The following is a 25,753-nucleotide window of genomic DNA, read 5'->3' on the forward strand; positions in this document are numbered from 1 at the left end:
ATACAAAAAAAAAAATTTAGGAAAGAAGGGTATTCTCAAAATTCAACCTTTCTTGAGGAGGTGAAAGAAGCAATAAATGGCAAGCAGTGTGGAGAGGATGAAAAAGAAGCTTTAAGAAAATAAAAAAAAATCTTCACAAGACATGAAAGATTCTCCTAGTATACTACGTGGGTTTCCAGTGTAGTAAATAACTTGAACGCGATCCGTACACTGTGAACACTATCTAGTGATGTTTAGAATCAGTTTTATGCACAGCACGGAAGACGGTTTTGTCAGTTTTAACTATGGGGAGTAGGAAAGTATAGAAGATACAGGTCAGGGGATGAGAAGAGATCGTGCGTGTGCGAACAGTAGGGCCATCACGGCATCCCCACCTCACAACGGCGGAAGACAAAAGACGCCACCTGTAGATGGTGGAGTGTAGATTGAGTGAGTTATTTTAGGGAGAGAAGTGGGAAGTGGCAGCAGGAGTCAGATCCTTCTCTGGCATAGCAGAAGCAATAGGTAACGTCAGAAGTTCATAAATCGAGAAACAGCAGGAAGAGTCTGCAGCCACACCACCCTGGACCCACCCGATCTCGTCTGATCTTGGAAGCTAAGCAGAGCTGGGCCTGGTTCGTACTTGGATGGGAGACCACCTAGGAGTACCGGGCGCTGTCCCTGCCCTGACCAGCGTGACTCTTGGGCGCTGTTCGGCAATCCAAAAGGTCTCGGGTTCGGTTCCCGGTCAGGGCTCGTGCCTGGGTTACAGGTTTGGTCCTCCTGTTGGGGTGCATACCAGTGGCAACCAACTGATGTTTCTCTCCCTCTCTTCCCCTCACTCTACAATATAAATAAATAAAATTGTTTAAAAAGCTAAAGAAAACTAGCGCTAAGAGCACATCCTTTAGAGATGTTTAGGGTGACCTGCAGAAGAAACCGGTAAGCAGTTCTTCCCTCTCGGGCTGGAGACTAGTGCTTGTGCAGACTGGTGTCACTGGGGACTTCTTTCTTCACAAGCCTAGCACCAGTCCTGGAGCTTTCAAAAGTCATTTCTATCAATAGAGATTAGAGACCCCTTAAAAGACACTGGTATCCCATCCTAACCTCCTCCAAAAACAGAAAGAAATGGCAGATGCCTGGACTGGCCATTCTTCTTCCTGCTGACCCAACCGTACCTTGCTTCGAGAGCTTATGTTTCTGGAAAAGACGCCAACCCTTGGGTGCTGCCCACGAGAAATGGCTTGTGGCCTGGTGCCCCCTCACCCTCAGGTTTCGGAGCCCGAGCCCCCGGGCCCCGGCCCCAGCCCTTGTCCCCCGGGAGAGGGAAACTGCCGCATCGTGCGTGCCTGCCTGCCGAGGGGCAGGGACTTGCGCCGGCTGTGGTGAGAGCGCTCACCACCCACGTAAGCCACACGGACACCGAGACTCTGAAAGCGCAAGTTAGATCGGAGGCTTCAAACAAAAGTCCACGAACCGGGCCCGGGTGCCACCCAAGCCCACGCGCTCCACCCGCCTCAGCTGGGCTGCATCGGGGTCGTTTCCCCTGAAACAGAAACCCCCCCACTCAGACTCGCTCGCTGGAGGCTGATGGTTTGGCTGACGGTTTGGCTGTTGGACGGAGCAGCTCAGCAGAGTCGCTTTGCAGCCAGTTCCCGCCGCCCTCTTCTGATAGCCACAGTTGCGGGTTTGTTCCCAGACGTACAGACTTAGCAAGGGAGCGAGACTGACTCCCGACCGTTGTCCCTTAAAACCAGAAAGTGGGCACGCCTGCGCCCCAGGCTGTGTAGGTGCCCGATGGCCCTCTTTGCAGCGACTGGGACTGCCCGCCGCCCTTCCAGGTGCAGACACTGGCCGACACGCGGCCTTCCTTTGCACCGGTATTTGAGAGCCCCCACGCTCACCGTCCTCGCGGGGGACTGAGGAGGCGCCTCTCGTCCTTCCCCCCACAGGGGCAGAGCCTGCCGGGGCGAGTCCTCTTCCTGCGCTACGTGGTGCAGACGCTGGAGGACGACTTCCAGCAGACCCTGAGGAAGCAGCGGCAGCACCTGCAGCAGTCCATCGCCAACACGGTGCTCTCCTGCGACAGGCAGCCCCACAACGTCAGGTACCGGCTGCCCGAGCCCTGGGGGACGTGGGGGGGTGGCATGGAGGAGCCAGAGGGCCTGAGGTGGATGAGACAGTCGAGGAGCTAGAGGGCGGGACAGGGGCGGCTGCCGACGCTGGGGACCTGAAACCTTCTCTCTGCACCAAGCGCGCGCTGGGTGCTCTCTCCGGGCCGGCGGACCCGCTGTGCTCTATTTCACGTGTGTTTCACGGGTCCAGACCTCACAGGATCTAGGAGAAACCGGAACCGGTGTCCGGCAGTCTAGGGGCAGAGGGTCAGTGCGCAGAGAATCTGCCAAGAGCACAGGGCGGCGTAGGTGGGTGTTCAACCGAAAAGTGACCGTTGGAATGGGACGCACTCGGCTGACCGCCCTGCCGTGTGAGCGCAGGCACCGGACTGAGTGGGCAGTGGGGGCAGGCCCTCCGCAGGCCGAGGTCCTCGGTCACGTTCATTTCCACCTCTCCTGGGGGAGCCTCCCGCTCTACAGAGCTGTGGTGCACGAATGGGCATTGGTGGCCTTGAAGGGCACGCCAGGTCCTCCTTCATCGGTGCTTTGTGGGGACAAAAGCCCCTGTTCCAGATGCGAAAACCAGCTGTCTTCAACCCGAGTAAGAGGTGGGCGTGGGGTAAAGGCCGTGGTCACACAGATGCACGCATGCGTGTGTCAGAAGCATCACACAGAAACCTGTGTGCCACTTACTGTGTACCAGTCATTCTTCACAGATGAGGTTTCACACGGAGAGGGACAGCAGGTTAGCCTCCACATGCCCCCTTTGGAAGGGCCTTTCTTTCCTTTCCTTTTCCTTTTTCTTTTCAACTGTAGGATAAAGGATAAAGTAGCTCCACCAGGTTTGAGAAATAGGCTGGTCCCGGGTCCTCTCACTTGCATTTTCCTGCCCCACAGGGCTGAGTACTTTCAGCGCTGCCATCTAAGTCAGGGGCGTCCCACTCACGTTGACGGGGGCCGCGGCAGCCTCGAGGCGGCCCTCAGAGGGCCGAAACAATTTCAGGACTGTGTGCATGTAACTGCTCCTTAACTGTGATGGAGCTGACATGACATTCGGCCCTCAGGAGGCAACCACGAGGCTGATGTGGCCCCCGGTGAAATGAGGCTGACACCCCTGATTTACATGATTCTTTCGCTGTTTCCCTCTGTGTGCCGCCTAACCTGTTGGTGCTGCTGCTTCTCCACTGTTCATTGCTGGCTCTCATCCACCCACGTCCCCCGTGAAGATGAGGAGTTGCCCTTCTTGAGCCCTCCCCCTCCCTCCCACACCGGGGTCTCCCATGCCGTCCTTAGCGTTGTATCCCCGTTTCGCGCAGGTCAGTGTCCGGTATTTCTGTTGCCATGACCATGTGTGCTAGTTGGAGCTGAGCCAAGTACTGAGCCATGGTAACTTCTCCTCTCACCCCTGCCCATGTGTTCTCCTTAGAGCTGATGGTTGCCTTACTTTTCACTTCCTCGCACTCTTCGAGGGTATGGGACATCAAGGTCAAGTCCTCTCCTGTTCGCTGGGAGCCTCCCCCCAGCCGCACTTGCGATCCGCGGTCTTGCCAGCTTCCTCTCCTCCAGCACCTGCGGTGCGGCCCTTCCCCCTCCGGCCTGCAGGGGTCGCTCTCGCTGCCAGCCCCTGCTGTGAACTCGGGAATGCCCTCCACGGGTTCCCAGCGTTGGGCCCCGTTTGCCCACCCGTCCTGCGTCTTCTCTTTCTTGGTTCATTGCCTCGACCTGAGGGATCGGCCCCCAGCAGCAGCTTCTTAGAAAGGTACTCGGGCAGGACAGTGTTCCAGATTTTCCGTGCCTGAAATTACCTTTGTCCTCCCACACATTGGCTGATGCCTGAGTGTGGGCATCGAGGTCAGAGAAAACTCTTCCACAGAACATTGGAGAGTTTCCACTGTCTTCCAGCTTCCAGAACCACCGTGAATTCACCAGCTGCTTTGACTGCTGATTCTTTTTGTGTGCCCTGACGTTTCTCTCTGGAGGTGTGTCAGACCTTCTTGGTGCTAGGTGTGCCGTCTGCAGCTCCATGTCCACCCACCGTGTGAGCCATGGGCACCTGGAGACACGGCCTTCGTTCCCGGAAAACGGAGCGTTCGTCTCCGCTGCCATGTTCTCCGTTTCCAAGGGCTCTTTTACTTATTTCGCTAAATGGTCCCTTTTAAAGTTAGTAAATCACATTCTGCGTTCTTCTCTCACGGACTCCTGACCTCATGCACCTCTGATGACGTTAACGACAGCTGTTGTTTCTGTTCATTCCCTGCATGATGTCTCTCTTTTCCAAGTTGCTTTTCTTTTGGGGGGGCGTGGCTGTTTTGGCCCTTCTCTCTCGTGTGAGAATGTCCCCCAGATGTCTGGCGAACCATGGCAGTCTGTCCGTGTTGCGGCATGACAGACTCCAAGGCTGACGGAAGCCCCAAGAACTGGGGGGACTTGTTTCCGAAGTTTCCTGCAGGCAGAGCTGGCTGTGCCTCTCCCAGCACCTTGTCCAGTGCCTTCAGGTCTTCCTCGTGGGCGGGGTGGGCTTTCCCTGGAAGACTCCAGTCTCCCCGGTGATGCACCGGGATGCCAAGGCATTGGAAGACAGGCACAGGAGGATGGCAAGGGCCCCCACCCGCAGCACGTGTGTGCCCACGTCCTGCCCGTGTTCGCTCCAGCGCCTCTGCCCCCCCCCCCGTGCAAAGGGGCCTGGGGGGCCTGGTCCCCAGGTCCAGAGACCCCCCCGTCTTTCCTCTCCCAAGAGGCAACCCGTCGTCTTCGGGGTTGTTGGGCAAGAAGACCTAGGGTCCGAAAGTTCCTTAAACACCTTACAAGCCATCGGTTTGCCCCTTCCACCCTCACCTCGGAGAAACCTTGTACTACCATTTGCAGAGCTCATTGAAAAACTTTTTTTTTTTTTTTTTTAGTTCTTAGGTAAGTGATATTAAATAGGGTTGCCCTTAGCTACTGCTGGCTCAGAAGTCCGCTTTCTCAATTCTGCTAAGTCAGTTAAAATGTATCCCTTTGCCGTTTAAACATTATCCTTACAACATGACTCACTTCCTTAGTTAGTTAGTTAATTGGTTACTTTTGATTTTGTAGTCAGTATCTCTCAACCACCCCCCAAATCCAAGGCTGGGACCTAGAGGATTACTTACATCGAATAACTCATCTGTCTCCCCTCGCCTCCCCCGGCTCCTTCCTGCGCCCGAAGTAGTCAGCATCCAGAATGTTCGTCATTCCCTCCGCTGTGTGTGTGCTCTTACTGCATCTGCACGTGTCCCTATAAAGTGTACATCTTCATTTCAGTTCCTTTGAGCTGTAACAAAAGGGTATCATGCTGTACGTAGTCTATTATAAGGAAGTCTTTTATTTTTTCGCTTAGGATTACAAAGTGCTAAGGTTTGTTCGTATCGTTACCTATCACTACAGCTCACCCATTGTCACTACTACGTGATTTTCTCTTTTGTGACTATACTTCCCTTTCCTTGCAGCTTCCCAAACTTCATGACTGTCGTCTCCTCTCTTTTCCTCCCCTTCCTTGCAGGCTTTTAAAAAGTATCTGCTGTAGTGTTTATTAGTGGGATTTCGGGAAGGAACAAAATTAGATGTGTGTTTGCAATCCACCATTTTTGCCCGGGCTCCCTAAGGGACGGTCGGAGGTACTTTTGACTGCGTGAGATGTCTTGGCCTCACGGACTTTCAGGGCCCTCGCCCTGCGTAAACTGGGACCCTCCTGCGCGCACCGTAAACCGGGGTTTTTAGCGTTAACAGGTGACACCTAACGAGTAAAAGCCATTCGGTCCAGCTTCCCCCCTGGCCAGGGGGCCACCGAGAGTGCCCTCCCAGCCTGCAGGTACCAGCAGGCTTGCTCACCCAGCGGGAGCCGCCTGCGGGCCCTCTGCGGCCCCTGGGGAGGCGTGGGGGTCTAGGGGCCCAGGCCCAGGCTGCAGTTCTGAGCTCCGCACAGCAGGACAAAGTCCGACCTTCTTGTTGTCTTTCCCCTGCAGGGACGTGATCAAGTGGCTGTTCCGAGCGGTGACGGAAGGCGGGTTACCCCCACCCCTGCCTGGGGGTCACGCCTCGGCGGGAGCAGGCGTCTCGAAGGCCAGCAGCAGCCACCCCTCGGCCCAGCCGGCCCTGACGAAGAACACCACGCAGGTGTAAGGGCGCAGGTGTAAGGGCGGGCGGAAGCTGTGTCCCCCGGGGCTGCCGGGGCTGACTGTTGTAGAAACAGCCCCCCCACCCCTGCCCCCGCCCCTGCCCCCCGAGAGCAGGTTCCTGAAGCAGACAAGCCCCCCCTGCCCCCCCCCCCCGTAGCAGAGGAGTCTCACTGGAGACTCCCGGGTTTGACCAGAGACTCATTTCTGACTCCGAAGGTAGAACAGCCGCAGACGCCTCCCCCGGGTGCACAGGGCGGCCCCCGCCAGCAGGGCGGCCCCATGCAGACCCCCGCTCACCTGTGCTCTGCCCCGGACGCAGGGTCGTGTGCCAGCTGCAGCGCATGCTGTCCATAGCCGTGGAGGTGGACCGCACGCCCACCTGCAGCTCCAACAAAATCGCCGAGATGATGTTCGGGTTTGTGCTGGACATCCCGGAGAGGAGTCAGAGGCAAGTCCTGGTTCTGTCTGTCTGTCTTATGCTGGGGACGTAATGTTGAAAGAAAATTCCAAACAGTAAGTTGGGGGGTGGGGTGAGGAAGAGGTAAAAGGGTAATTCCTGTGTACATAACCTGTGAAAGAAAAAAGTCCTCAATAAATTGTTATTATTTGCAACTAAGGCACAATTGTGGGGGAGGAGGCAAGATACCTTGAAATGGAGGTCAAGTTTTCCCCCTTTGCCCATTGGGCGAACCACCTTACCCACCCTTCAGGGTTCGCCTGTTCAGCGCAACCTCCTTCCCCGACCCTCAGCCACACAGCCTGGCACCCACGTTCGCCGAAGGCTTGAGGGGTGAACGGAACAGGCGTGTCCGGTGTTAGAGATGACCCACGAATAAAAGGGGCTGGACCTGTAGCGTGAGCCCAGACAGTAAGAACAAGGAATTCGGTTTCTCTAAGCATGAATCAATGACACATTCCATTAGGAGGGGATCAAGAATTAGAGTCTTGGCTAGAACGAATCCTTCCTCCTTTGAACCAGTAACCTTAGAATCCAGAGGAAGAAAACCAGACTGGAGTGACTGCGAATCCTCGAACAGGTGCTGGTGCAGGAAGTGACTATGAGAGGGCCATTGTGCCGTGGCGGCCCGGGGGACAGTATGTCCCTCCACCCCCCCGCCCCCGCCTGCCTCCCACCCCCCCACCAACCCCTGAGCTCGCAGCTGGCAGCCGGGAGTGTTCGTCTACACCTCTGGCCCCTCTTTTAGGAGAGTTTCATACCAGATACCACCATCACAGGGTTTAATTAAAACACCCTGCTACCATTACGGCAAACACGCATGGGGTCCCTGCCGTGCACCAGTCACTGTCCCGTTGTCTCGTATTTTCATGAAACTAACACATGAGGACAACACTAGAAGTAGTGAAATAACCAGCCTGGGGTTACACAGCCAGTCAGATGGGTCCAGAACCCAAGTGGAACCCCAGGACTTCTCCCCCCACGAGCTCGCTGTTCCAAGCAGGCAGACGTCTTCTGAGCGCTCGGTAAGAAGGTGGGTGCGCGGGTACACAGGCGCTGTGCTTGGCCTCCCCCTTTTCCAGGAGTGTCTCATTCGGGTCCCTTCGCTCACTTAAGCCCGAGTTCCGGTAAGAGATGAGAAATCTAAGGAATGCATAACTATAAACAAATCTGGGCTTAACTATAAACTATAAACAAATCTTGACTTAACATAGGCAAAAGTAATTTAAATAAAACCTGGCCCAACTTGAACACTCTCTCAGAAGGGGCCAACTGGCAACCGCCCAAATTACACTAAAAGATCCCTATCTTAACGTCCTTTGCTGAGCCCAGCAGCTTCCAGCGTGCTGTGAACATTCAGGAACGTCCACTCTCAGTGTCCATTCTCTCGGGCACGCTCCGAAGTAGTGCTTTCTCGCGTGTCCTGAGCTGGTGTTTCCCGAGCACCACAGACCTGCCGCTCCTGCAGCAGCAGTGAGTCCACGACCGAACCCGTGTCTGCCCGGCCCACGGGCCCCGCGGCCGCCTGCTCCAGGGCCAGCGTGAGAGCGCTGAGGGGGAACCGTGGAGCGCACGCGCTCCCGGAGACAGGAGCCCTGACGGCTCGCCCCTCCCCCCTTCTCCGCGCAGAGAGATGTTCTTCACCACCATGGAGAGCCACCTGCTGCGCTGCAAGGTGCTGGAGATCATCTTCCTGCACAGCTGCAAGACGCCCACCCGCCTGCCCCTGTCCCTGGCCCAGGCCCTCTACTTCCTCAACAACTCCACGTCGCTGCTCAAGTGCCAGGTACCCGCCTCCCCGCCCCAGCTCGGGCCCTGGGCCCCTGCCCCCGGCCCCTGGGCATCACGCCGGGGTGACTTGGGAATGTAACCGAGGGAGGCGTTTGTCAGCGGGCGCTCTCGCTGTCCCCGCAGTCGGACAAAACCCAGTGGCAGACGTGGGACGAGCTGGTGGAGCACCTGCAGTTTCTGTTATCCAGCTACCAGCACGTGCTGAGAGGTAAGGAGCGCCTGTTCGCAGGCAGGGCGGTGTGCGAGTCCCCGGGGGCGTTACCGGGAACGCAGGTCACCCAGGGGTTCTAAAGCAGCGAGCACTGTCCCTTGGCTGCAAGAAACAAGGAGTGACGCCACTAGAATCACTGCTCTGAGGTGGAAGAGTCCACCTGTGTTTCATCATAAAGTGTAATACGCCGGACCCCACGGGTGTTAGGAGTGACGAGAGTCATCGTAACCCGGGAGGTGGTCAGCCCCGACCCGACTAGCCCTGGCCTCTCACCCCCCGCCCCCTGCTGCCACCGCAGCCCGGGGTCGGTCGCTCCCTGACCACAGACATCACAAACGCCCACCGGTGCGGCGCAAGTGCAGGGCGATGAGCGACAAGGTGCAGGTGCACGCCTCGCAGGAGACAGGAGATGCCCCACAGTCCGTCCAAGTGGCCCTGCCCGAGTGCCCGGTGAGCCGGCGGTCACCAGGGCCTGGAGGAGCCGAGTGACTACCGCTCAGGAGGCCGGCACCGGCAAGGAGAGTGGTGCGGTCGCCGCCTCGAATGGGAACGGTCAGCCGAGGACCCCTGAGGTCCTTGGGAAAACGGACATTATTCATTGCGAAGAGCAAAGGCGGTAACTTGAGGAGGAAGCAGGCATCCCTCTCGCTGCACTGCCCCGAGAAGGACACCTGAGCCCTTACGCCACATTCCTGCCCAAGACCCACGACCTGAATCGAAGGAAGATCAGACAACCCCATTCTGAGGAGCCTTTCACAGAAGGAGTAGCCTGCGCTCTTCAAAGGTGCCAGAAACAGCCCCACTTTAGAACAGAGCCACAGCCCGAGAATAGCCCAAGAACACCAAATACAAAGCCTGGTCCTAGACCGGACCCTGAACCAGGAAAAAAGAACCTAGAAAGGACATTATTGCGACAATTGGTAAAACTTAAATAGATAATAAGATTGCATTAATATGAAATTTCCTATTTTTGATCCTTGTTCTGGCTTACGAAACTAAACATCCTTGATCTTAGGAAACCCACACGGAAGAGTCAAAGGGTGGAGGGGCGCAGTGTCGGCCGCTGCCTCTCACGCCGGAAACAGGAGAAGCGTGCACATACAGTTTAGCTGCTAGGGTCCCACTGAGGTTGATTTTAGCTCAGTAACGATGCCCTCGGGCCTGGAACTGATGGAGCTGTTGTGGAGGTAGGTATATTAAAAGGCACTGGACTTGAGGTAGAAGATCAAAGTCGAAGTCCAGCCCCGGCACTTACTCCGCGTTGGGCGGCCAGCCGCGTCTCCAGACCTCGGTGCCTCCCTTCCGCAGAGGGGGGCCGGGCCCTCAGCCTGCCCCAGCGACGGCGGGCGGGCGGCGCGAGCAGCGGGCAGGGCTCAGGCTGCCTGTTCGCCTTGACAGGGGCGGGTTGCAGGGGTCTGCTCTGTGTTTGAAGTCCTTGGGACCAGACTTAACGGAGAGCACCGTGCGGACCGCCACATGCGGTCGTCTGGGCATTTTTAGCGCTGCCCCTCCCCCCAGGACAGCGCCCGCCCCTCGGAACAAAGCCCCAGGGGCAGGCTCCGTGTGTGCTTGGCCTCGCTGAGCTTATGTGATTATTCCTTTTAAAGACCCAGCCAGAAATTTCATGTTCAAGCAGCGGGTTTGTACTTCAACTTCACCTCGAACACTTCTGGTTCATTTGTTTTGCTTCCCAGTTAATACACCTGGGTCATGGGCAATGGTGACTTACTTAATGTGGACACGGAACCTGGTTTCGTTGCAGCATGTTCTTGAGTTTCAAATGAGGGAAAGGAAGGCCTCAGACCAGTCTGCAGGGGAGGGCAACAGCAGGTTTAGAGTTGTAGCACCGTAATACAGTGATTGACGAGTAACAGTACAATAATAGACTTGTGTACGCACGACTGTAAGCCTACTTTTGCCCACCCCTACTGTTGGGCTGCGTTCCACTGTTATTTTATCCTCAACATCTTTTCCAGCTTCTCTGGAGACCAACAGTCAAGGAGAAAAAAAAATTTAGAAACAGTCGTTTGAAATGGTGTCCTACAAAGAACACAGCCGAACAGGACCCTGAAAGGGTCGGCGTCCTTGCCGGTGGCATTTCACTGTGCGGGCTCCTCGGCCGGCGCGGAGGGGGGCCGCTGCTGAGGGCGTCTGGAGGTCAGCCCGAGCTGTCGAGCTCCAGGGGTGAGGGGAGAAGGGGCAAGGGTGGGGAGGACAGAGGAAGGAAGGCAAGTAAATCCACAAACCCTGGTTTATATCATCCAGTGACCTCATGAAGGTCACTGACCGTGGGAAAACAGAGGCTTGGAGAAAAGTAAACGCAGAGCCCGGCTCAAGCTTAGGTCTGTTGCCAAAGCGTGGAAGGAATTGCTTTTCTGTGAGATCACTGGGCGAGATCAGGAAGTGAGATTCTAAGGAATTTCCAGTCCCACTTTCCTAAACTTCCTATGCATTGAACTTCCTATACAGTTAAACTGCTTTCGTACAGACCCTTGACCTTGGGGAGAAGCACATCCTGGAACTTCACCTTTCACGAATACTCCCACAGACAGCAGAGCAGCCCCCGGAGACCGGGGGGCTGGGGTGTCTGCTGAACTCACCGCCTCTGGCTCAGAGGAGCAACCCCACACCCCACTTCTGGACACACACAGTCAGCCGCTCATCTGCACTGTCCTACAGTTTGTGCAAAACGGCCTCCCTTAAACAGAATAACTATAGTAAACCAATATCACAATAAACTAAGTTCAATGCTTCTTTGCAATTCTTTCATACTTAGGGAAAAACCTCCCTAAAGATAATTCAAAATTCACGTGAATATTTTTCAAGTGGTTAAATTAACTTTAAATATAACTTCATTGTTTAAACCAACAAAGGGAAAAATTCAAATGGAACATGAATTTTTTTAACATGAAAAACTGGGGGAAGCCCTGGCTGGCATAGCTCAGTGGATTGAGCGCGGGCTGCAAACCAAAGTGTCGCAGGTTCGATTCCCAGTCAGGGCACATGCATGGGTTGCAAGCCACGGCCCCCAGCAACTGCACATTGATGCTTTTCTCTTTCTCCCCCCCTTCCCTCTCTAAAAATAAATAATAAAAAAACCCTGGGGGACCAGAGGGAACAATGGACCTCCAGACACAGAGTCCCCCCGCCCCCCCGCACGTTCCCACTTGGTCTCTGGCCTGTACCCCGGCACCCGGTTAGCAGGTCCGTGCCCAGACCCTGCCTGGCAGAGCCGGACTTTCACCTCCTTAAACCATGACGAATGAAAAGCAGTTCGGTTCAACTGACTCGTTACCCCTTGCAGAGCACCTGCGGAGTTCAGTGATCGACCGGAAAGACCTGATCATCAAGAGGGTGAAGCCCAAGCCGCAGCAGTGCGATGACATCACCGTGGTGGACGTGGAGAAGCAGATAGAGGCCTTCCGCAGCCGCCTGGTCCAGATGCTGGGGGAGCCGCTGGTCCCCCAGCTGCGAGACAAAGTGCACCTGCTGAAGCTCCTGCTCTTCTACGCCGCAGACCTGAACCCCGATGCAGAGCCCGCCCCCGAGCGCTGGGGCGCCCCCTGAGGGCCTGCGACGCCCGCACTGGGTGCCGAGAATACCTCCCGAACTCTCTCGCCGGCGGCTCCCGGAGTCCTGACAGTACGAGACGTAGCTGAGTCTTAGAGGACCAAACCCACCTTATTTATCTGTAGGTTACAACTTTCTAACTCTCTAGCAAACACTTTTTGATAATCCAGTGCTAGCCTATTCTCAGATATGGCTTAAATATATAGGGTGTATATATTTTTTGATAAATTATTTATCTATACTTTTTGAAACAGGTAATAATACTATATGCACTTAGTATATGTTTAACATTTCCGTTCAAGATGTGAAAAAAACCCCTCTGAACAGACCCTACACGTCAATGTCACGTCACTCCAGGTACTGGCCACCTGTTTCTAAGAGAAGGGCGTATCCGTTCCTCCCTAATGAAACACAGCCACCCACATTATGCCGCACACAGACCGGACTTTGTGGCCAGTCCATTGAGATCTCATGTAATGAGGTGGAAGACGGGAGGTCAGAAACAAGAGGATGAGTGTGTTGCAAAGATGTTTAAGGGATACAATAAAAAGGCAATGAATGGTTTTTCAAAACACCAAGTTTCCTGCTTAGGTTCCGCGGCTGAGTAGGCAGAATGCGGTGAGCACTCCTAACGGGACAAAGGAAGCAGCTATCCACGTTTGAGAAAGCAGTACAGATTTTTATTGTCAAAACAAGAGATCTGAGTGTAACAGAACACAAATAAATTAATTGTTCTCGTCGTCTGAGACTCCGGGCCTCTCTCTGGAAAGGTCAGCGCGGCTGGCCATGCAGCCCCGCTCCCTCCAACGCCGGGGCAGCAGGGGCTGGAGACCAGGTGCTCAGGACGACGACCGAGCGGTGCTCAGTGTGGAGAAACTGGCGGGTGCCCCCCCCTGCCCCCGGGCTCCTTTCCTCGGGAAGCCCGCCGTTTGCACAGGTGTGGGCTCCTTTGGGGGGAATGATCGCACACAGAAAGTGTTTCATCCTTCCACCTCTTGGCAGCCGCTGCAGGCCCCGCTGATACTCATTTCACGTGAGTGTCCAGGCTGTAATCGATGTACAGTCACCGCCACCTTCCCTCTGAAAAAGCTGAACAGCCATTTCTACCAAAACGGGAGGCTGAGTTTGCTCCTTACAGAATGTCTTCCACCAGACTGGAGCTGACGTGATCTCACTCGGGAGTGCAACCAAGGACCTGAAGGAGAAGCACCGCCCAGCACAACTGCCCCGGGGGCCCCGCCGCCAGGAGCTGGCCCAGAGCGAGGGCTGCCATCTCCAGGCAGGAGGGTCCCCGCCAAGCCTGCTCTTCTCCAGGCCCCGACCTCAGACAGACCATGGGTCCCTGCGCAGACAGGGCGGGGGCAGCCACACCAGCCGTCCAGGGGGCGGGGCCTCTCCGCCAGGGCCCTGCAGGGCACGTGCTGCCCGTGGCGAAGGAGCAGCACAAACGCCATCTGCCTGGGCAGCGACGGCCGGGTCCTTGTCTGGGCCAGACGGTGCCGACACAGGTGGCGGGGCCCCCACGCCGCTGCTGGGATTATTACCTAGTCTAACTTGACACTAAAGCAACACGATGGCTTTCTCCACACAAGGACAGACCTTACACTACTGTTTCTCAAAGACCAGTTGTGTCTCTAGTTCTAGCCTCAGGTGCAGGGGTTTAAAAGAAAGAAACAAGAAACCCAAACGCTTCCTATGTCGGGGCCAGAGTAACAGTGGAGCGGGCGCGAGGCACCCTCTGTCCGGTCGCTGGAAGCGAAAGCGCTAGAAGCCGGTGGGTGTGAGCACATTCAGGTCCCGGGGTTTGAGATTGTGGGTGCGTGGTGGCGGTTTCTTCCCTTCGACCACCGGGACGTCCATCTTGGGCGGCTTGCAGGCCGCCGGGTCCTCGGCCAGCCGGGCGGCCTGCGTGCGCATCAGCTCCATCGGGGAAGGCTTCTGGGCTCCTCGGTAGGGCTGCACGGCCAGGCCCGCTGCAGGAGTGGACCAGAGCAAGGGGTCTCAGGGTCCGGGCGGCCCCCCGCCCACACGGGAGGACGCCGGCCATGCCGGGCTCTCCTCTGAGAAAGCTGCCTTACCTGCATCAGACTTCTGGAGGGGTCTCGGTCCAAAGAGGCTCCACTTGTCTGCCGAGGCTCTGTCTTTATCCCTGCCCCCGGAGTCCATGGCGCTGAGGTGCGGGCCGGGCAAGGCTGTGGAAGAGCCCGAGGAGAACCAGCCCCTGGCAGGGAAGGAGTAAAACAGCCCATTGGCCTCGCGTGCGCAGTACCGGGGAACTGCCCTCTCCCCCTCCTTGCTCTGGAACCACCGGCTTAAGCCCCAGTGTCCCGTGCACGCCGCCCTCGGGAGGGCCGCACGCAGCAAGGGCTCACCTAGGCTTCTGCTTAGGGGAAGAGTGGGGCGTGCTGCTGGGGGTGGACTGGGCCGAGACCGGCTTCTCGTCTCGCGCTACCGCTCCGCTCTGCAGCTTTAGTTTCTGTTCGGATGGGTAAGAAGAGAGACTTCGGCTAAGTTTGGGTAGAATCCACCTGGTCCACACCAACTTCAGGCAAAAGGGAAACATTAACAGGTGGGATAATTTTGGATTATAGAACAGTCAAGTCAAAGGATGCATGTTCCTTTGACTTTGCCATACCAAATAGAACTCCACCTGTTTAAAAAATGCACTAGTTCTACAACACACCTTAAACGTTTCTGTGCTAAATACCACACTAGACCTTTTAATGTTCCCGCCTCTGCCAGCCAGGAAGCGGAAGAGCCGGAACTCAAGCTGCAAGCCTCCTGGGCCTTCTAAGTACGGCCTTGAACTCTTCTCCTGCTGCCTCTCTTGCCATGGACAACCCGCCACTGTGTCTCTTGAGACCACAACTCTGGGGGGGCACGCCCCCCCCCTGCAGCTGCCCACTTCCTCCTTGAGGCCTGCCCCATTCTGTCCCTTTTCCCTCCCATGACCAGTCACGCTGGGCTCCCTCCGCCTTGCAAACACACCTCTAACACAGAAGAGGGTCCGCTGGGGGACAGCCCAGCCTACTAGCCGGCTCTTCCAGAGCGAGGCTCCCCGGCCGTCTCTGTGCCGCACGCCCAGTGCGCCGACGCCGAGCCCGGCCCCACTCCCAACACTCCCCTTGTCAGCCTGCGTGAGCCGGCATTCCAGCCCTGGGAAGGCCCGTGTCATGGGCCGCGAGCACCCCTCTCCGGAAGTGACTGTCCTGTCTGACAGCTTAGACCGGCCACCAGCCCGCCCCCGGTCCCCCGCGGCAGTGGTTCTGACTCTCAGCGTGTGTGAACGTCCCCGGGGATGCTCGTCACGAAACGCCCCAGTCCCCAAGGTCAGGCACCCGTCCCCGCAGGCCACCAGAGCCACACTGTTCCTCCTTCCACACCCTGTGTCTCACGATCTGCCTCAGAGCCCCCCTGTGGGTCAGGGTCTCAGACAACTTTGGGACGTGGGGAGAAACGCCAGCAGGAACTAGGGCATCACTAGGAGACATGCGCTCAGGTGCCGTGACTGGTTGAACGCAGGACCTCGGGCCTCGGCCCCTTCGTCTACAGGACACGAAGCATGGGCCCGCCTCACAGGGGTGACGCCGGGGGAGCGAGTGCGAGGGCCCCGGAAGTCGCGCAGCGCGGTCGGGCCCGAAGTGGCGTTCCCTGGACTGAAGTCACTTGAACTGACGGCATTCGTGCAGCTGTTCGGGCGTTATCAACCTTACCAAAAGTCAGTCCCATTCATTCCAATTTCAGAAAGAATAAAAACATCCCAATTCCACACTAGCTTTTAATTAAAAAAAAAAATTAAACCTCGAGCACGACCTTCCTTTCCAGCTGGTGGCACCTCAGAGGAGGCTGCCCGCCCGCGCCCCCTGTCCCTGGGTGCAGCCCGTCCTGCTGCGCCCGGGGCCCACCCGGCCTCAGCGCCGGTGACGCGCTCACACAGGCCACTCGGACAGGACGGCTGGGCTCCCGCACCTCCCGACCGGACGCCCGCCCTGGACGGACGGGGAGCAGAGCCCCCCCCACCCCCACAGCCCCCCCTTGATGAGCCGGTGACTTCTGGACCACTCCCCCCGACAGGAGCCACGACCAAGTCCCCGACTAAGTCCCCGAGCCGAGGGCTTACGTGGAGCGCCTCCGCCCCGCGCAGGTACTTGGTCTCCTCGGCGGTGAGGCCCTTGTGGGGCGTGTAGCCGGCGTCCCTCAGCCCCGCCTGCTGCTCGAAGCGCTGAATGCTCTCCTGGGTCTGTTCTGGGGGCAGAGGAGACGACGGTCGTACCTGTCCCCGTCCCCGTCCCCGTCCCCGCACACACCGGGGAGGACGACATGGACACCCGCTGTTCTCCCCGCAGCAGGAGACCACACCGGCCACCCTGGGGGGGGGGTGTTCCCAGGAGCAGCAGGGAAGCCCCCCCTCACACCAAGACACAGACCGGACGGCTTCCAGGGACTCCTCACCTCCCTCCCTCCCTCCCGTGGCCACGCCGCTCTCCGTGTGTTTGGAAATGCGACAGGGGGAAGCCCGCTGACACTGACACTCAGAGCCGGTGGGCGTTCTCCAGATACGGTCCCCGAGAGGGACTCGCCACCCTCACAGAGACCCTCACAGAGACCCTCCCCAAAGAGAAACGGGCCACCTTCTGGCCAGATGGCACCAAGCGACCGATCAGAGCCAAACCCCAGAGAACGTGCCTCCAACCGGCCAGCCCCCTGGGCCGACTTCTCTGGCGTGCCCAGGTGCCTCTCGGCGGTGCCGGCGCGGCAGGCCGACGGGCAGCTCCGAGTTCGGTGAGCACTGCGTCAGCCGCACCGCGGGAGGACCCTGTACAACCCACGTTTCTGCTCCCTCTGTACACGCGCTGCCTGGCACAGCCCCACGCCCGGGGACGCGGCGGCTCTGGGCCGAAAGTCGGGGTCCCTGAAGTCCTTTAGGACTCAGTCACTCCCCACTGAAGGAACTATCTTATTTCTATCAGAACCAGAAGCGCAGGAAAAAAAAAAAGTATAAAGATCGTTCCCCGGGTTACCAGGTAGTTACCTGACAATTTAAAAGGCAGGAAGGAATGTAGTGCATTACGGCACACCGAGACGAGGATGTTAACCGCGGCTGTTTTTAAAAACGTGAACCTACAGCGACGCCCGAGGAGGCCTGGCAGACAGACACGGCCGCTCCGCCTGCAGCCGTGCACAGCTGCACGCACGAGCACACGGGAACAAGCCAGGCGGCCTCTGAGCAACAGCAGAGCTTCCGGGTGCCGGAATATTCTGGACTGCGGGGGAAGGGCATTTCCAGCGCAGAAGCTGCCCTGTGCTGGAGGAACAGGGACGGGAGCTTTCTCTCCAACACCCTCAGGCTTACGAGAGACAGGTGGCGGCTGCTGATTCACACGGTGTGTGTGCCATGAACTAAAGTCCAAGGAGGGTTTGGACTTTGGGCCCTTGGGCGAGTTCTCCAGAACAGGCCGGATAGGCTGACCCCCTCCCAGAGCAGAGAAACGAGGACTCCCGACTTTGAGACCCAGCCGACAACGAGGAGGAGGGCCTCCGAGGGCCTTGTCGCTGGCAGGGGCCGCTGCCGACATGCCGCGCTGTCTGACAACCAACTGTTCACAGCAGAACCAACGGTTCCGAAGAAATGCAAGCTGTCCCGTTCCCACTCTCACTAGGGCCACAGATCACACATCCTAATGCACAAAGAAGCTTCAGGCAACAACGTCCAGGAAGGGGGAAAGCTTTGAGCCATTTAATTAAAAAAAAAAAAACAAAAAACAAATGAAGAAGAAGACATACAGGGCAGGTGGCGGCTGCCCCCGAGTGCCACCTTTCCCGGCAGCAGCCCCTAGCCACCAAGCCCCAGGACCCCTAACCCTCTCTCCGCCTGCCAGCCGGGCTCCCCATTTCCGTTACGAGGGAACAGTCTCAACGGTTGAGTAACCTGCCCCAGGCCACACACACGCACGTGGGCGTGTGAGGCTGTACCAGCAGACCCGCAGGAATGCACCTCTGTCAACATAGGTGCCCGGGTCTGGCCAATCCTTTCGTCCGTGTGGCTTCGCTGGTGACTGACTGGCAGCCCAGCCGGCCCTTGCCTGGCACGGTGGGCACGGGCGGAGGCCGGCGCGCCTGCAGGACCCCACGCCCGCTCCCCACCCCTGCTCCGCCGGGAGGGCGCAGAGCGCTTACTTGTGATCAGAGAGTTCATGATGACATGGGTGGCTTTAGCCTTCACCACGGGGACCTTGTCCGTACTGTCAATGGCCGATGACAGGGTCACGGCAGGGGAGGGGACACCGGCCTCTCCTTCCTCCACCTGTTCGAGAGAGGTGAGGTAAGCACAGCAGGAGGGCCGCACACCCGAACCCACTCCCCTGGGGAGGCGGCTGCGGGAACACCTTGAACCTGATACACAAGGACACCTTTACAGGCAGGGGATTTGGCATCCCCACCCGATCAGGTGTGTGTGTATCATCCGTAGTGACAACAGATAAAGCCACATAAGTGGCCTGAATGTATAAAAGTGGGAAAGCCAGAGTGTGAAGCTGAGGGCCTCTGATTCCCAGCCACGTCTACCCCCTGGGCCGATCCAGGCCTCCTGCCAAGCGCTGGCCCTGCACCAGGCGCCACGCTGGCCCGGCTCAGCTCCCCACTGCAGGCGCGAGGCAGACCTCAGACTCGCCGAGCACCGGAGGCCCTGGAGGGCTTGCCGAGCAGGCGGCTGGGCCCACCACAGGGCCAGGTCAGTAGGCCTGGGGTGGGGCTCAGGAATTTGCTATTTTTCTAACAAATTCTGAAGTGATGCTGACGCTGTTGGTCCCCAAAACCACACCATGAGGACCGCAGCTCTGGGGTTCAGGAACGGTCTTTTAGAACGAACCAAACAACTCTACGTAGCTCCTCATCTTGGAGCTGAGGGCCGGGAGCTCGCCACCCTCTGGCGTTCAAACCCCCAACGCCATGCTCGGGACCGGCAGGGAGAGGAGGACCGGCTTTATTCTGTCGTCTGCTTCCCCAAAGGGACGGATGAAGACCGTCAGCAAGGAGGGGGCGGAAGCACTGACATGCAGGGTCCCTGTTGCAAAACGGGGCCTGTGCCCTCAGCTGCGACTTCGGTGGAGCAAAGCTGGCGCCTCTGCCCCCTCACTCGGAAGGAGGAGACAGTCGGGACAACGGAAGAATGCATGCAATGAGGCCCGCCCAGCTCTCCATCAACAGCAGTTGTTCCGGGCTGTCAGCTGCTCCAGCCGGGGCACCACAGCGAGGTGGAGCCCACTCTTCGCCTCGGTGGCGAGCAAGCAGCGGCCTGCACACAGGAAAGGGGGCCCCACCCTCGGAAGCATGGCTAGGCCCCTTGCTCCCGGTACTACCGGTCCTCTGTATGCTAGACGTTGACTCCTCCCAGCTGACTGCGTCAGACTGGCAAGTAGAGGACACGGGGACGAATGTCCCCCTGAGCTGGAGGGGATGCTTTTGCAGAAAGAGCTCCCTGTTCTGACAGCTTGAGGGAGGGGAGCGGGGAGGGCCCACGAGAACGGAAGAATCCAGGGCAGCTCCACCGGGTCCGGGTTAGGCCGGGGGCGGGAGTCACAACGTCCACCACAGACCCGACACGTGTTCCGACCCCCTTTGAGTTAACCGCACGGCACCGCCATGGCCAAGGGGTTTCGGGTGGAGACACTTGCTCAGGGAGGAAGCTGTGTGCCCAAGGTCATTGCCAATACATGGGCCATTAGGGGGTTTACACCCAGGTCTGTTAGAGTCGTGGCTCACTGTGTTGTACTTCCAAGGTCAGGCCCTCACCTGCCATGCAGCTCAAAGTTCAGTGCACTTGCAGCTGCAGACTAAACGGCCTCGCCTGAACTTGGCAGGCCCCGTGTGCTCAGGCAGCACCACCAAGAGTCAGAAGTCACAGAGACGCCGCCCCTATGGCCCAGAGCGCGGGCTGCAGTGACAACGAGCCCAGGAGAGCCCCCGGAGCCACAGTGTGCGGACCGGCCAGCCGCAGCCCGAGGACAAAGGCCGCTCCCCAGCGGGAGAGGCGTGTGTGCCGGGTGGGAGAGTGTGACGAGAAAAGGAACAGCCGTGTTTGGGAAACAGCCAATCCCCCTCCCCCCCCATCACTCCGGGAACATTCTTTGGTTTGGTTTGGGATCTGTTCCGTGCCGCGTCCCCTGCCTGACACCGCAGGTAAACGACAAATCTGGCCGCGGCCCCTGCCCCCAGCCCCCCAGAGCTAGCGGGAGGTGACGAAGTGACGCAGGGCACGCGACAGGGGCCTGCGGTGCAGAGGCGGGCTCGAGGGGCGGTGGCAGTCTTGTCAGAAGGAAACCCCTCGCCGTGGAGATGTCTGCACGGAGACCTGAAGGCACCACTGCGCAGGCAGGTGGTGGGAGAAGAGGGTGGGGACGGAGACATTCCGGGCAACAGAGCAGTGACGCAAAGACCTGGAAGCATCAAACACCCTACTAAGTGCAGGACACCTTAGGTGACGTGCACGGTTAGATCACTGGGGGGCAGCAGCACACCAGGACCAGGCAGAGCCAGGCTGAGGAGCTTGTACTTTTAAGGCTGTCGCAAGTGGGGTGGGGGCGGGGTGGACAAGAGAATCTCAGGGAGGAGAAGGCCTGTCCACGCTGGGTTGAATGGGAAAGGACACAAGGCCCACCGACTCCAGCTGAGACACAGAAGACACACGCGGGGATCAGAGGCAGCCAGACTCTGGGTCCCGCGGCCACTGAGGCTCCTGGCGCTGGGGAAGGGGAACGGAAGGCTCGCCTCGCCTCGCCTCACCAGGGGCAGCCGGCGGGGCCCGGTACCTTGGCCAGGTGCTGATACTTGCGCTCTGGAATCACGGGCTTCCAGGGGATGCTGCCCATGTCCGACGGGGGAGGAGTCATGGGCGCGGGGTCGTCCAGGGCATCATCGTAGCTGAATGCCCGGCGGTGCATCCCGATGGGCAGGGACATCTTGCCTAGAGGCCCGCTGGGCTCGAGGGCTGAGAACAGAGACACCTGTCAGGATGGGCGCAGCGACTGCACACGCTCGTGGCTTCGGACTGACCGGCGGGCAGCGACGCTCGGAAACGCTCACCCTGGGACACGGCGAGGGCGGCCTGTTCGGGACCAGCGAGTCCACTCAGGGAACAGGACTCCGCGGTGCCAACCCCTGCCTCTAGGCCTGACACTGGGGTTCTCCTCCTAACCCACTCAGCAGCCCTGGGGCATTCGTGCCGTTCAGAAAAACTGGGAGTCCCATTTAAGTCACCCGAGGAGGTCACACAACATCAAAGCGCAGTAAGGGATCAGAGCCGATCCTGCCTGATTTCGAAGCCTGTGTTCTCTACGCCACGGACTCTGCCCCACAGCAACGCCAAGGCTCTCACTCCTGCAAGGCTGAGGGATGACGGTCTCCCCCTCCCTCTCCCCCCGACTCTGCAGGTGAGGAAACCAGGGCAGGGAGCATAGGGCCTCGCCCGGGTTCACTCCGCACGCATGGTTGCTTCACCCTCTCTGCCTGCCCTCCCTCACCGAGGGGGACCAGAACCCGAAGACCAGGAACATTCACAGCCCGCGGCCAGCCCAGCATCGCCACCAGGTCCCAGCGCTCTGCGGGGTTTAAACGGCAGCGCCAGCCACCACACAGACCCTGCCGGTGGCCACTCTCCTCCAGCACCGCCAGCTGCTCCCGCTGGGCCACCCGGCGGCGCCTCCGGCTGGGACACTGGCACCTTGCTCCAAGGGCACTGTCAGCGCTGCCAGGCCAGGGAGCAAAGCTCACTTTGTTGGCGTCAGAGCAGGACTAACACCCAGATCCTGCCTTCAGCGTGACATTTTCCCGTTGCTAAAATTATATAGTCACCCCCCAAGACATCAACTTGCGTTGTGGCAGCAAGTCCAAAACCCGCAAAGATACTTCATCGAGCCCTGGCTGGCGTAGCTCAGTGGATTGAGCACGGGTTGGGAACCAAAGTGTCCCAGGTTTGATTCCCAGCCAGGGCACATGCCTGGGCTGCAGGCCATGACCCCCAGCAACTGCAGATGATGTTTCTCTCTATCTCCCTCCCTTCCCTCTCTAAAAATAAGTAAATAAAATCTTAAAAAAAAAAAAAGATACTTCCTCGAAACAGCAAGGGACCAAGCAGCTACCGGTATTTTTACTGTTAACATGAATAATAACCACCAACAAACCCACAGAAACAGAAAGAGGGTTATTGGTGGCCAAGCCCCGGGGCGGGGGGTGGGGAGCAGCAGTAGGTGGGCGGGGAGAGTGATCACGAAGGGACGTGAGGTTTTCTCTGGGGGTGAGGAAGATGTTCTGGAATGAGACAGTGGTCATGGCTGCCCACCCTCGTGAATACTAAGGACCACTAAGCTATTCATTTTAAATGGGTGACTTTCATGGTATGTGGGTTATCTCCATTAAAAAAGCAAATAATAGCCGTGACTGGTGTGGCCCAGTGGGTTGGGCATCATCCCACAAACTGCAAGTTCACTGGTTCGATTCCCAGGCCGGGCTCATGCCTGGGTTGCAGGCCGGGGCCCTGATTGGGGGCATGCAGAAGGTGACCAATTCATGTTTCTCTTGCACATCAATGTTTCTCTCCCTTTCTCCCTCCCTTCCCTGCTCTTTAAAAATAAATAAATTAAATCTTTAAAAAAAAATAATCACCAAGGACCCCTCCTTGCCAAGCTCTTACATCCTGAATCTTCTCTGACTCTCATCAGACAGACATTGTTCCCAGGTTCTGGCTCAGGGAACTGAGGCACGGATGCCAGGCGACACCGAGCTGGCGAGTGTGGGTGGAACCGGAACCCAGGCCCCGGGCAGCACTCGCTCTGCATGCAACGCTCCCCACTCCCCGCACTGCAAAGCCTCGGCGCAGTGAGCACGGCAGCCCTGGGGTCCGGGGCGCTCACACCAGAGCTCACGGTCAGCACGACAGCAATGGAGGACAGACCAAACGCAAGCTGATGAGGCTGGAGACTAGGGAGGGATCGGTGTTGGGAGACACGGGGGAGACTCCTGTTACTCCACCTAATTTGGGAGTGAGTTCAAAGACATCCTAAGACTCCTCCCATGAGCCATCCCAACAGCCCTCCTACAAATAACAATAAAGTCAGCTTATATATACACTAAGCCACACAGTCCTACAAACAGACCCCAAAATTTTCGGGGCAGTATATGCATGTTCATCGCTAACTTCTAGCTCACAGTTTCACGTATTTTCCATTTAACCTTCACAGCAGCCCCGAGAGATAAGCACCGTCATCTAACCTTCACTGATGATCTAAAATCAAGTGATTCTGATTTGACTTAAAAAATCACTGCCCTCCCCACTAAAGGTGTCTATGGCAGGGTCAATGACCGAGTTAACCCAGAAGTGACTGTCCTACGGAGACCCGGGACTCACCACACGCGGTCGTGGGCATGTTCATGACTGAGTTCCACTTGCTGCCTTTAAAGCCGGCCGAGGCCTTCCTGCCCAGGCCGCCGTTCCACTGGGCCCCGCCCCCCACAACGGGGGGCTGAGTTTACAGTTTTGCTGCGTACCTTGGGAACTACCCAACTTACTCTGAATTCTTATTTCACACCGTAGGAAAGTGACAAGTTTGTCATACCCTGGAGTGAAATGGCTACTCTCCAGTTAGACTCTGGGTTCATGACGCTGGCTGGGTGGTTAAGAAGATACTATTTAAAGGATGCCAACCTAACCATCGGCACGTGGGTCAGAAAGAGTGGTTTCTGGACAGCGGCGTCAAGGGAGAGACGGGGCTTTACCAAAAGGAATTCAGTTTACCGGGCACTTCTGATTGTCTCGAAGCCATTGAGAGACTGGGATCCGGTGCTTTTCCTATACAGATCTCAGGGCTGAGTCCCTGCCACCTGATAAAGATAACAGAGAGCATTTTCTGACAGTGAACACCAAAGGGGGCACCAACGCTGTTCTTCCGACAGGCACGCAGACTTGGACGGCTCGTTTACAACACAGAGACACACACACACACAAGGAGCCAATGGGTGAGAAACATGCCAAGGCGCGCATGCACGCGTGCACACACACACACACACACACAAAGGGATACTATCAAAGGTCTTGCCACACCTGTGGCTGATCTTAAACCCGTGATACGACAAAGACATTATACCTGGTGAAAAGGTCACCTTACCGGAGAGAAGGGCTGTGATGATTAAGCTCACAGGTGGGTATTAGCGAGGAACATTGTTCAGCTGCCGCCCATTAGCTAGGCTGGTTGGGAGGAGGCCATCCGTTCCGGAGGTTCTGAGAACAACAACCAAGCGGCGTGGGTCCAGCCGTCAGAGTCTGCCCAACACCCTCCCTCCTCCTGACCGTTCCCGTGCTCCCTAGCCCCACGAGAGGGATTTGAAGTTTGTGTTTGTTTTTTTTTCCATGTTTTAAGTCAGTTAAGGCTCAGCGTCCAAATAACCTGGCCCACAGCAAGGGGCCACGTAGCTAGAGGTTAAATTCCTGCTTTATTGCCAACGCTGACTATATTTACAAGGGTTTTAGACAACACCTAACCTGTGTTGTAAGCCTCGAAGGAACGCTGCAAAGCAGGCATTGTTTATCCCCACTTTGGAAAGAAAACTAAAGATCAGGAGATGAGTGATTGGTCCAGGGTCACAGATAAGTGGCCCGGCTACGAGATGGGTAGTTTCATCCCCATTGTACAGGGGGGTTCTCGCAAAGCCCTGAGAAAGCTGTTATTTGCCTTGCAACTTGCTACCTGACCCCTCTCTTCTGATGGAGCTCAGAGGGCAAACTAGCTAGTTCTTCATGAAAGAGCATCGCAGAAACCAAAGTTCAGCCATGCCCCGGGTCTGGGGAGCTTACCCACCCAGACACATCCCTTCCCGCCCCCGTGCCCTCCCCCGCAGGGCTGACGCTTCTCCTACACGGGATGCTGGAGGATGCCACCAGGTTGAGAAAGGCCAGCTCTGACTCAACGCCCCCTCCCTCCCGGCGAGCAGGGAAAGACTAGGGCGATGAGGGTCGGGGCCTGGCACTAGGCGAAGGTTCCCCGAGGGCAGCGCAAGTAAGAGGCTTTAACAGGTGAGGGGGCTGGGCAGCTCCGATGAAGCAGTGGCGAGGCCCACTGGGGCACCCCAGAGCCTCGGGACGGGGAGAGGACTCGGGCCAGGGCCCAGATGGAGGGGCCGGGGAGCGGAGGCTGCGGCCCCAGGAAGGACCAGGCCCGCCTGGCCCCGTGTACTTACTGGTTTCGCCGCCGCGGAGCTGCCTGCAGCCCGAGTCCCGGCACTAAAGAGGCGCCGAGGACCCACGTCGCTCGAGAGGTTGTGTCGCAGTGGAGACCCAAGTCATGGTGTGAACGGCGCTGTGTCAACAGCTACCCCGGAGAGGTTCCGGCAGGGACCAGAGCCTAAGTTGCGAGGCTGACCCGCAGCCTCCGAGATAAAGCCTCCGGGGACTGCGAAGTCACGCGAGACTTTGCCCGGAAGGCCCTCGTGGCATGCTGGGAGTTGT

General features: G+C 57.7%; 2 protein-coding genes and 1 pseudogene across 9 annotated transcripts in view; 2 read left to right on the forward strand and 1 right to left on the reverse strand.

Annotated features, from left to right (window-relative positions):
• The window catches only part of SIMC1 (SUMO interacting motifs containing 1), a 30,917-nt gene extending 17,919 nt beyond the window's left edge, over positions 1-12,998 (forward strand). For both annotated transcript variants that reach the window (XM_028527644.2, XM_036014647.1), the window contains 6 exons: positions 1,932-2,086; positions 6,077-6,229; positions 6,549-6,677; positions 8,316-8,472; positions 8,601-8,685; positions 11,993-12,998. In XM_028527644.2, the coding sequence (XP_028383445.1) occupies positions 1,932-2,086; positions 6,077-6,229; positions 6,549-6,677; positions 8,316-8,472; positions 8,601-8,685; positions 11,993-12,255 (942 nt within the window). In that variant the 3' untranslated portion in view covers positions 12,256-12,998. The remainder of the gene's footprint in view (positions 1-1,931; positions 2,087-6,076; positions 6,230-6,548; positions 6,678-8,315; positions 8,473-8,600; positions 8,686-11,992) is intronic.
• Positions 545-660, forward strand: LOC114510449 (annotated as a pseudogene).
• KIAA1191 (KIAA1191 ortholog) lies at positions 12,917-25,696 on the reverse strand. Of its 7 annotated transcripts, none has more exons than XM_036014649.1 (9): positions 25,486-25,695; positions 24,417-24,529; positions 24,047-24,132; positions 21,066-21,244; positions 18,436-18,562; positions 16,379-16,503; positions 14,631-14,734; positions 14,335-14,479; positions 12,917-14,226 (listed from the first exon to the last, which is right to left on the reverse strand). In XM_036014649.1, exons 3-9 carry the CDS (start codon positions 24,072-24,074, stop codon positions 14,023-14,025), a joined length of 912 nt encoding a protein of 303 aa, XP_035870542.1. In that variant the 5' UTR covers positions 24,075-24,132; positions 24,417-24,529; positions 25,486-25,695; the 3' UTR covers positions 12,917-14,022. The 7 variants fall into 7 exon arrangements, with proteins under 7 accessions (XP_035870542.1, XP_028383448.1, XP_028383446.1 ...); XM_028527647.2 differs by having other exon boundaries at positions 12,917-14,231; positions 14,337-14,479; positions 24,028-24,132; XM_028527645.2 differs by having other exon boundaries at positions 12,917-14,231; positions 14,337-14,479; positions 25,486-25,694.
• Positions 25,697-25,753: the final 57 nt, after the last annotated feature.

The sequence above is a fragment of the Phyllostomus discolor genome, chromosome 13 (assembly GCF_004126475.2).
Source record: "Phyllostomus discolor isolate MPI-MPIP mPhyDis1 chromosome 13, mPhyDis1.pri.v3, whole genome shotgun sequence".
NCBI lineage: Eukaryota > Metazoa > Chordata > Mammalia > Chiroptera > Phyllostomidae > Phyllostomus > Phyllostomus discolor.

Excerpts from the sequence above, each read along its gene's own strand:
- KIAA1191 (XM_036014648.1), bottom strand. The coding sequence starts at position 24,074 with ATGGCTTCGAGACAATCAGAAGTGCCCG. Across the intron at positions 18,563-21,065 it reads AGTATCAGCACCTGGCCAAG|GTGGAGGAAGGAGAGGCCGG; the intron begins GTACCGGGCCCC and ends TCTCTCGAACAG. Across the intron at positions 14,480-14,630 it reads TCCCCTAAGCAGAAGCCTAG|GGGCTGGTTCTCCTCGGGCT; the intron begins GTGAGCCCTTGC and ends CTTCCCTGCCAG.